At 36.7% G+C, this 11,457-nt stretch overlaps 1 protein-coding gene across 1 annotated transcript in view; it reads right to left on the bottom strand.

Moving 5' to 3' along the window:
• TMTC2 (transmembrane and tetratricopeptide repeat containing 2) overlaps positions 1–11,457 on the bottom strand; it is a 109,366-nt gene that overhangs the window by 16,127 nt on the left and 81,782 nt on the right. Inside the window, exons 7-8 of the mRNA XM_010154700.1 lie at positions 11,075–11,259; positions 9,300–9,378 (exon numbers count right to left, since the gene is read on the bottom strand). Of these exons, the coding sequence (XP_010153002.1) occupies positions 9,300–9,378; positions 11,075–11,259 (264 nt within the window). The remainder of the gene's footprint in view (positions 1–9,299; positions 9,379–11,074; positions 11,260–11,457) is intronic.

Raw genomic sequence — 11,457 nt, 5'->3', positions numbered from 1 at the left:
AAGGCATTAGGGAGAAAAGACCACTCTTTTTTATTCAAGCTCAAAATATTTTATTTATTTTTATTCACAAAAATAAAGTCATGAAGTCAAGTGTTGAAAAGATGGAAGAAGTCAGAAGTCAAGCTATATACTCCCCTCAACTTCTCTCCCTAGCTGTACACTTTATGGCAGAATATTTAATTATTTGATTGCATACTACTTTTCCCACAGGCCCCTGCTTCATTTAGCATACAGGAAATGAGGAATCCATACTGCTCTTTTCTTTAAGTGGAAAATTCCAGCCCAACCTGTTGCAGCTTGGCAAAGTTTCAAGCAATTAACAACAAGATCCTTTAAAAAGTAATGTAAGCAGCCATATGAGATGGAGTTATTATCTGCTGGCAGTATATGCCAAATTTCAAAAAGATTCAATGTTCTCATCTGTTTTCCAGGATGGATTCTACTCTAAGAAGAGATTAACATCTTCAGAGTACTGACAAATTCAGTTTTAATAGGTTTTAAGAGCTCAACTACTTTACAAACTAACTTCCTAAAACTTGAGGGTATTTTTGAGTGGTGCATCTAGAAATGAAGCTACAATATGTCAATCTAAATGTCAAACTGTAGAGAAAGGAACTTTATTCCCCTAAAGACTTTCCAGGGAATTCTCTATAACTGAACATTTCTTTTTCCTGAAGAGTCTGTTTTGTGCCCATAAGCCCTATGTCACCAAAAACGGCTATATTACAAACAATTAGAACAGGTCATTACTACAGAAGGATGTACTATTATGGTGCCTGTTATTAAATTCAACTTCTAAATTATTTACACAATGCTGCTATCTAAAAAGGAGTCAAAGTAAGTTGAAAACTGACAAAGCCTCTGCACTGCCATACTCAAAGACCAGAATAAAATCAAGCAAAAGTTAACTGAAGTGTTAATTCAATCAAGTGATTTTATCTGTAAGACTGATGCAATTTTAATAAAAGCTATTTCAGCTTGTGACAGTTTTTCAACAAAATGACAGAGAAAGCATGTAAGGATTGACCTTTGCCACTGAGAGTGCATTTGTGTGTCTGAGATTAAAACATGAAAGAAAGTATTTGTCACTTACAATCATGTAATTTTATAAACTTGTGACATGAATGATTTAGAAAAATAACTGTCCATTGGCAGAAAATATGCAAACCAATGGTATGTGTGAGCAGGTTTCTGTATTTTCTTTAACTACTTAATTTGTAAAATCTTTCAAAACTCATGTTAAAAATCTAAAAGGTCACACAGACAATTTATTAATCAAACTCTTCCGAAGTATTAAGTTCAAGAGTTGCATTCTACTTTTCTATTAAAGATAGCAACATCTGAGAAAGGAATTAATGGCAGTGGAAACCTCAAGACATAAATTGACAGTTATTTCAGTTCCCTAAACTGTATCAATAGGCAGCCATGTGCAGCACTGCCTGTACAATGAGTGGTGGCAAGAAATTCAATAGCTAACCAGAGTAAAAGATGACAAATCAGTCATTCAAAAAAATTTTGAGTCAGCTAATATTTTCTGTTATTTATGCAACCATTTCTTAGCCTACTGCAAAAGGAGTTAGATTATTTACTTTAACTCTCGTTTACTAATGTAGTATAAAAGAATACATTAATATGCAACAGAAACTATTTAAAGGAGTGTATACATAGTTCATTAAAATCCCTATTAATATTTTATGACAAAGGAATGAGAAATGGGCTACCTTTTAACTAGACTTACACCACTCTGAAATCCTGGTACTCAAGTGGATTTTCTCTGCCATAGAGATAGATCAGTTGCAAGACTACCATTCTCCAAAGCAGTATTTCCTCATATTTTCCCAGAACCCTTGGTCTTGACAAATAATCTTTCAAGATAATGGGAAAAAAAAAAAATCCCAACAAACTAAAATGACAACAAAACCACACCTACTAAAATGATCCCAGGAAAAATTAATTGAATATAATTAAAGAACAATAACAATCATATTAAACATTAAATATTTATACTAAATAGTAACACTAACAGAGGGTCAGCTTGCCATCAGCTATTTCCCCTGAAGGGCTAATTTTATACTTGATAATAAAGTGGAAGGTGAGCTTAAAACAAATCTTAAAAATGAAAAATAAAGTTAAGATTTTTAAGACATAAACCAGATTGTTAAAAAGCAAGATTAAGTACCATTTACATGAATGTATGCTATATGGTTCTAGATTAACCTCTCAGCTGCTAACTTCAGACTTATTCTGTTTCAGATGCAGGTTATATACCAAGCAAAGGCATGTGCTTGCAGGAGCATATTAGACCTATCTATTTGTAAGTTCAATGGAACTATGGATGTAATAGCCCTGTGACTCTATAGGTGCCACACTTTCAGATTAAGAACATATGTCCCTCCTGTGTTCCTCTTCTTAGGACTCCAGAAGATATTGCTGAAAAGATAACTAAAAGGTTATCTATGTAACGGAGACAGTGCAGGGTAAATTTGCCTTGCATCAGTATATGTGAATTATTTCCCAGTCAAATTCCTGTATGGTAACAATGTAATAGAAAAAATACAGAATTTGGCATTGACAAGAGCAGGTATCAAAACAGAAAGGAAGATGGAGATGCAGTCTGAAAAGGAAAATGTCTAATATATACATTCAGCCAGGATTTACATTTCATTTTTCCATCATTTCTTTAAACTTGGAAGATAAACAGATTGCCTTAGAAAACAATGAAGAGATCTGCATCACTCTGTACCACAATACCACATGGGATTTGTGTCTTTCACAACACAACCTTGCAGCCTCCTTGTGCAAATCAAGGCTGCAGATGCACTTATCATAAATGTACCTCCCTAGATATATAACTTCCTCCTTCTTTCCTGAAGTAGCAGTGCATACAATAACGTAATAAATCTAGAAGCACAGGTTGATATTATCCTATACTTATGTTTAAGATATACTGCAAAAGATTAAGAGATGATAAATATGCAGTGCATGTAGATCTTCTCTGAAACAACTGAAGCATGTGAACTTAATGAGCATTGAGTTCTGCATAGACTAAGCACATGGTTTGGTTTTTTTTTTCCTTTTACTGAACAATCTCCTTGAAGATTTCAAGGAATGTATTGTATTTTAAGAGGGTTTTTGATGGATGGGAGTCAATCCACATTTACTTTGGTTGAGCAGATTCTTACAGGCCTCGATTACCCAAAGCAAAGCCTTTGATCTTATTTAATTAGACCACTAAGCTACTTTTGTGGGAAAATACCTAAAACTGGAAAACAGATATAAATGAAGGGCAAAATAAAACCTGCTGCTGCATGGAACAGCATGGACATTGCACAGCTGTTTTCTGTTGTAATAACACTTCCAGTGAAAGAAGTGTATTGACACAAATAGAGCCACTGAGCTCACCTGAGATAGATAATTCTGTTTTCATTTTCCAACAGATGGGAAACTAGCAGTAAATCATAAGGATACAGAACAAGAATTCATAACTGAATGATTGTACTCTTTTTGCCTTTAACTTCATTTACACACCTTTTAAAGATTTTTTTTTTTTGTCAGGAAAACACAGATGCTATGTCAGTATAGGTTTCTTTAAAACACGCTTAGTAGAAAAACTTTCCACTAGAATTACGACGAAGTGGGATCTCTGTAGTCCAATTTCAGTATTCAACCATATTTTTGTTGGTGTATAAATGTTATGATTATACTTATTTTCATACAATCCCCATATGTTTAAAATACAAATGCATTTCAGACTTCGTCTCATAGGTTTTTCAGAATATTGCCTAAGAAAACTCAAGAATTTCATATGAAATTATAGCTCAGGAGTTCAAAGAAATAAAATGAGAACCTGGGAGAAAATGCCCTGGTCTCAAACATTGTGTCCACTACCCTCTAAGTAATCCACTTTTGTAACCCTTCTACCCAGCTTGAATCCCTCAAACAAACAGAAGTGAAAAAACAGGAGACATTGCAATCAGCCCAGAGATTTATACTCAGCTTTGGACAGCAGATATAAACTGCCATAAAACTCTCACAGGGGGAAGAATTAAAGTAGCAGGATGGGAGCAGGGAGGGGTAGAGAAGCAGCACCGCCTTTTACTCCGAACACTACTGAAGTGGGCTCAATTCTTATTTCCCTAGAACATATAATAAAATAATCATCTGAATGGAAAAAAAAAAATCTTTTTTCTTTCAACGAAGATAGTTTTAAAACAAAAAAAAAAGTTTGCAATGTACGTTTAGTAAGAAATTACTGGTAAAGTTTCACAAGATGCATAGGAAGCACACTGATGTCTGGAGCCCAGACAAGTGCAGGTACCATGCTCTGCGTAAATTATGATGTGGGATATGTATTTCACAGCTTAATCATTTTTGACTCTTAAAAAGTAAGTATTGCACAGCATGAGCTGTAAGACTATACCAGCAGAAGTGTTTCTTGGAGTTCTAAACAACATTTTAAAGTAATTCAATAAAAAAGCATTTAATGGGAGCACAGGGCAAATGGGATAGGAGCCTTAACAATATTAACAGGTTTGTACAAACAGCCACATCCACCCAAAAGCATAATCAAATAAAGCGACAGTTGTGTTATAATCATCAACACAGAAAGTCTCTCTGCATGCTAAGCCTTTGTACTTATGATGCAAACCTCTGCACCAGATGTAAAATCTGGCTCTCCTGTCCTGTCCTGTACCTGGCTGCGACTTGTGTCTGATTTGTTTTCTGTCCATGTGCAATGTAGCAGATTAGCAAGGAGAAAGCTAAACCCTAATCTGTGCATCATTAGCTGTATTCACTCCTGTAACGTTAGCTCCTTTTGTAACTTGCATTTATCATCAAAAATGTTTGTAAGGCTTTGCATTAAATGTATTTGAGAATAGACATCCAGACGTTAGTTGGCAAGGGCAGATAAAGAGTGATCAAGACATTTGTCTTCATGGCAGTATCTTGCCAATCTAAACCTTAACAATGCCACCCCAACATCTTTCTTGTTACTGTTCAGTAATAAAATAAAGCCTCCATGGTCCACCTCACACCACTTAACTGGCAGAAGTATGAATTACTGTAGCAGGTGGGCCAGTGTGGTTTTAAAAGCAATGTAATACAATCAACTGTACAATATCAGATTTCAAGGAACGCAAAAGACATCTAGAGCAGAGGCTTATCCTTAAGCAATCCTAATATTGGCATTAAAGTGTTCAAGATCCCACAGGGACCATTTTATCTTTTGACCCCAGGTTTTAATTGAAACTTTAAACAAAATATATTACCTATTTAATGCAGCTGAGCTGGACTCTGGCCTTTGTAGTGCATGTTGCCATGCCAAGCAAATTAATCTGTGTAACCTTAGCATGTACTTTTTAATTTACATCAAAGAAATATGACACAGAGAAAATAAATAGCAAGCCAACCCTATACAACTTGTTGAATAATTATTTTTATTCTAGTTTTAGAGTTTTAATTTTTAGCTGTTGGGGGTTCTTTTAAGAAAAAAAAAAGAAAAAGAAAAGGTTTTACTTTTTGGTAGAAAGCCAGAGAAACATATGGTTTCCTTAGCTGAGTTGTTGCACACCTGGCAAAATAAATCACAGCAACAGGAGACCAAAATCAACCCTGCAACATTTCATATGCACAAACTTGGAACATCTGATGCTGGTCTCTGGCCCTGTCTTTTGTGCCATGAACAAAATGCAAAGTCAAATGGATAGCTAGCTTCTTGAGACCCAATACTACTTCTTCCTTTAAGGGGCAAGTTACTCAGAGAGTTTTAAAGGATGAGAGTCAGCCAGGCAAGACTGGCACTCCGGAGGAATGAGTCACTGGGTCTGTCAAAAAGAAAGGCCAATAGAAGCAAGCACAGGAAAAGAAGTGAAATGCAAACAGGGAAAGCAGGTGGTGTAAAGGCTTAACACTGTTGGAGCGTTAATGCTACTGCACTTGGAGTGCTGGAGTTCAAACCCTAATTCAGTTTAAACAGCTCGTCTCCCGTTTATTCGCTTTCAAGTATGTCATGTAGATCATATTGGGAAAAAAGTCTCAGGAAAATTTTCAATGAAATGATTGAATAATTATTAAAATGTAGAGTAAGCACTGTTCTTACATCACATGCCAATATCTAACACTGAACCAAGCAGAGAGATTGCGAGAGACTCAAAATACATCAATCGCAATGACAACTGCAGCAGAAAATCCTCAGACTTTACCTATTTTTGGATTTCATGATAAGCCTTGAAGACTTTTTCAACACTTAAAGAAACAGGGAAGGACCCTTCCTTCCCAAGCAGAATGGGAGTGCTCCCCAGTTTCTCCCCCTTCCTCCCCAGCAATGAACACACGGTGAGTGAGCACACCTCAGAAGTCCATGCAATTCCAAGCACATGAGAGAGGACTGGCCTATTTCAGTTCCCCTAGCCTCCCTTTTAAAGGCAAGAAGTAAGCAGACAAGTTTATGTAATGCTGTTTATCAAAGAAAGTGTCACAGTGAATGTGTTTATAACTTTATCTTGAACATCAAACCAGAAACAAACAATAGGGTCGTTCTTCGGATGCCCAATGAGACTGCATGAGCTGCAGCGTGGATACACTGCTGACACTGGATGCGGTTGCCTTGTTCTCCTGTCACACCGGATGCAAAGAGATGACTGAATAGGTGTTTAGGATTTATCTTACCCAACTTAAGCTAGCAAGTCTAAGCTAGTCATCTCAGCTCCTTTTACAGAAGTATGCTTGCAGGGGTTTATTTGTATAATCTAAAATAGATGTCTAAGCTTAATTACTCCCCAGAGGTATATTTTTCTTCCCACACTATAAAGTAAGCATACCTACCTAGCTCTGTCCTGTCATCTAACCTCTACAGTATTACAGGTAGGAGAATCTAACAAAGCTAACGGCAGTCATGTACGCTCACGTAGACACATCCAGGAGAGCTTTAAACAAATCAGTCTGAGTCCTGCTGTTAATACAGCTGCGCTGCACTCAATTCAAGCCACCACCCAACTCTTTATGTAGCCTCTTGGATGAAATGTAGTCATGGAAAAATAAAGCTAACGGGTCCTGTATTAGCTGTTATCAACGACTAAACAGAACTAATTAAACTATTTCAATGTTGTACCTGGCCTGAAAATTTTATAAAGATAATGGTAAGTTGTACTTTACAGAGCTCCATAATAGCTTGTTGCTCTTTGCAACAGGCTGGAAGGGGCTAAGGTAATCTTAGTTGACCCTAACTTGTTATGCCACTAGGACATCCATGACGTGCCGGCAGCTGATTAAGGAAACAGAAGCCAGAGTATGAGCTAAGCAGTGGAGGGAAGCAGCCAAGCCTGGGCAAAGGACTGAACTGGTCTTTGTGCTCACTATCGCTTTGTGAGTTAATAAATGCAAATCCCAGGAACAGTGTGAACTTGGACATCATGGACTGTGCTAATAAAGGAAGCTGAGAAAGGCCTCCTGAACCTAAATAAGTAACCAATGGGGAGAAAAAAAAAAAAGTAAAAACCTGAAGAATCTTACAAGTTATAGTGTTTCTGAAGGGAACATCTATTCACCACAAAAGAAAAAGGGTGGCACAGGCCTGCGTTGTGACAGAACCATCATGCCAGCAGCAGCTCTGGTTTACTTTTTTCAATTTCTGTACTTCTGAGGAGCACTTTTATCAGAATTCTGAAATACATAACTGCAGTGAAGAGTGAAGTCAAACTTCAGAGGGTTTGCTGGAGCACTGGGGTACAGCAATCACTGTAGGGCATCGATAGCAAGCAGAAGCTTAATTCACAGTGTAGTGACTGTTGATAAACCAACAAATTTATCAGCAAATGCTGATAAATCAAACTGACAAAAAAACAGTTCAGCTCAGACTCCTCATGAACAGAAGTCCGTGCAATAATCATCTTGTGCATTTTAGGGATTATAGCCATTTGCAGTAATCTGATAAAGATCAGATTCTCAGGGAGAAGTAACTCTCCATTGAATTGTATGAAATGTTAAGAAATTGTTTGTACTATTATTGACATTAGATACTTTGTCGCTGTAACAATAGTAGTACTCAATTTAGCATTTACAGAGATTTGCAAACATGTAGCATCAGTTATATCTACAATTTTAAAGTATTTTTTTTAATGCCTAAATACTTTTAGCAACCTAATAAAAGTTGCCTTTCTTAAATAAGTAGAGAAGAGTGAGTTGTGTCTCCTTTCAACAACTGTGTCAAACCAGCTGGTATCAACCAATACATTCCCATGTAGTTTAGGCACTGGTGGGGGGTGGGGTTGGCGCGAGCTGTGGGGGGTGAGGAAACAGGGAATCACAAAACCCTACATGCTTCCTGTTGAACTTAATTGTTTCTACATATATTTTTTTAATTGCTCTACTTCAAACTACTTTAAAGGCATCTTACATCATTTTCTGTCCCAGATAAGAGCTCAGTCTACTAAGCCAAACACTAAGGTTGCTTAGCAGAAACACATGGCCTTTCAGAGAGAATCTCACTTGAAAGCATCTGTGGAACAATGAAGAACCTGCCCTCTTGTTTACAGATCTGAATACTATAAATAATAATTCATATTATCTCCTTTTTTCTATGTTTAATGTATCCTGTAGGAAGATTAGATGAAGAACATGAGTAGCTGAAGTTAAAGTTTAAAACAAACAAAAAAACCCCCACCTCAGATAAATTAATGTTTCTTGCAGTACTCAAAGGACTCTGCTAAAACTCTGAAGGACAGGTATGCTGGTCCTGGAAGACTTCTCTCACTGTACATGTCTAACAAACAGTAAATCATCTGGGACATAAATTTTTGGCAAAACTTGCAAAAAATCCAGCTATCTCTGTAAGCCTGTTTAGACATCTTGTTGATTTACAAGGAAATTTGACACTCAACACCCACGCTAAATTTTATGTTACAATCAACCTCACTCCATTTTCTGTGAAATAAATACAATTCCTTCTTAGTTTCAAAGATTACTAAATGGGAGATTAAAAAAGTCTGGATGAATTGCATATGAGGTCTCCAAGATAGTGGATGAGAGATTATGGAGGCAGAGAAAAACAGCCTGCATTCTAAATGTACAAGTATTGCATAGACACTCTAGAAGATATCCCATATCTAACAGTTTCATAATTTATTGTGCCTTATACAGTGTTGCAGTTGCGGGCATTTCAGCTCTGAACCTGGTTTGGATTGTATCTACTGAAGGCAATTAGTTTTGGTTTTATTAGGTAATTAATGTGAGCTAAGCCCTTTTGCTTCACTCTGCCTGACTCCTCAAGTATCTTTCTGAAGCACTAAAAACACACCTACCCATCATGTTGTATAAGCTCTGTGGTGCAAACTGCCTTGGCATTTTCTGTATTGCTTCTTTGTAAACCACAAGGGCATCCTGAAAAGAAACACACAAGTTGGACAAAACATTATAAAGTACCAATTTCAAACGCAGTCTTTCACATATAAAGTAAAGCTAAACTATGTTCCTTCCCCGCACATTAAAGGCACAGAGAGAAAGAAAAAGCATCTGTGTCATAAATATCACAAAGTTCACATTTCTTATTTCCATAATTTTTACCAAATTCAGTGAAGTTTTTTCACAACAGATAAAATTATTTCCAATATTGCAACTCCTTTTCTATGTGAAAATAAAAGGAACATTTTGTTAACCTGCTCAGTGACTCATGAATTTATAAACATATATAAAATTCTATAGGCTGTCAGAAAATATGGAATAGTATCAAACTGCAGAAAAAGGACTTTATGATGACTAAGCTACATTTAATGACCTAAAAATAAAGAAATCATTGTCTGCTGCCACATAATAACAAAATATAATCCTCACAACTGAAGTCTGCTCCACAGAAAGAATGAGATGGACTAGAGTGTCAAGAATGCCAAAATTAGATTCCCTGTGCAAATGTGGTGTGCCTTGAATTACTTGATCACACACGACTCATTCCGCACTTGGGATGCTTAGTCTGTTAGCTCAGCATCACTTTATACATTATCCCACTGAATAATAGCAGCTTGTGAAGGCTGAAATATGCTTGAAAAAAATCAGAGTGTATGATCAAATCAAGGCTGGGTCAGTCTGCAATGACCACCAGGCAGAAAACTGATGGTTTATAGTCTTAAAATCCTTTGCACCTCCCAGGCATTGAACTCCAACTCTACACTCTATCAGCCATGCAAACAACATGCTGCTGTCCTCTTATCTTTACAGATGTATTAGCTGCCTGTGTCTGTGTTTTAACCAATTAGTAACTGCATCTGACAGAGCTGGATTCAGCAGACAGATGATAGAGAATCCATAGTGCCTGTGCATGCCTAATCTTAAACAGCTGATCTAAGTGTCACGGTCAGGAAGAATTATATGGATCAAAACCATGCGTAACTCCTGTTCTGAAGTATGCCTGGCAATGCAAAGATAGAATGACTTGCCTTCAAATACTGCTAAAGGACAAAACTCAAGTGAGTGTCCAGTTTTATTAATTTCATCAGGGAGAATGAAGAGAAATCACAACAGGTCCATTTGCACATGTAAATGAGATGGAATAGGTAGGGTGTAGTGTACACTTACACTAAAAACACCCAACCCCCTTTAGCACTTCGGTCAAGTTATTTGAAAATAGAACATAAAGGGATATTTTTAAACACTGAAGTGTTGAATTGTTCCAACTAGGTCCAATTTCATGAGACTCCAAAGCAAACATAATTGCATTTTTTCAACTAAAGACAGACTAACTCTAATTTGAATTAAAAAGCCAGTACACTTCAGGTCTGATCTGTAATCAGGCTATATCGTTTGCATACCAATCATGGCAACAAAGCCAAAACCCATGACTTAACACATATCAGATGTGGCCATTGCTAATGTTGATTCTGACACCAGAACGTCACAGTGCTAGTTAACATTATCACACCTGTGGTGGTAGAGAATAAATTCTCTGTAGAAAACAGTAATCTTGATTTGGTGAAATACAACCAATTTGTACCTGCCATGTATTTTGAAAGTCTGGATGGAAGCAATAGGTATCATTTATGTATGAAGTTTTATCATGATATTGTAGACAAATCTTAAGTCTTACCTCATAGTGCCCTTGTTCATGAAAAAGTTTTCCTAAGTTATAAAGACAGCTAGTAACAGAACTTTTATGAGCATGAGGATCTTTCAAATTTTCATCAGGGATCTCTGAACACTTCAGGAAAGTCCTCCTGGCTTCCTCTGTCTTCCCTTGGTTCATCAGGATGATGCCAGTATTTAAATAGGCAGCTGTGAAGGGGGAAAAATTGTTATCTTTTAATGGGTTTCCATGATGCTTTACCTAATCTTTGTTTTACTTCAAAGTAATATCTGAAAGCAATCCCATAGTTATCTAATTTGGCTTTTCTATAATCTAGGTCAATCATGGCTGTAAAGAGGAACATATAAGGGGTAGAAGTTCAGGGACAAGAAATGGATAAAGCGGCT

Source organism: Eurypyga helias, unplaced genomic scaffold (assembly GCF_000690775.1).
Source record: "Eurypyga helias isolate BGI_N326 unplaced genomic scaffold, ASM69077v1 scaffold5420, whole genome shotgun sequence".
Lineage (NCBI taxonomy): Eukaryota > Metazoa > Chordata > Aves > Eurypygiformes > Eurypygidae > Eurypyga > Eurypyga helias.
This window is presented reverse-complemented; position numbering and strand designations above follow the sequence as displayed.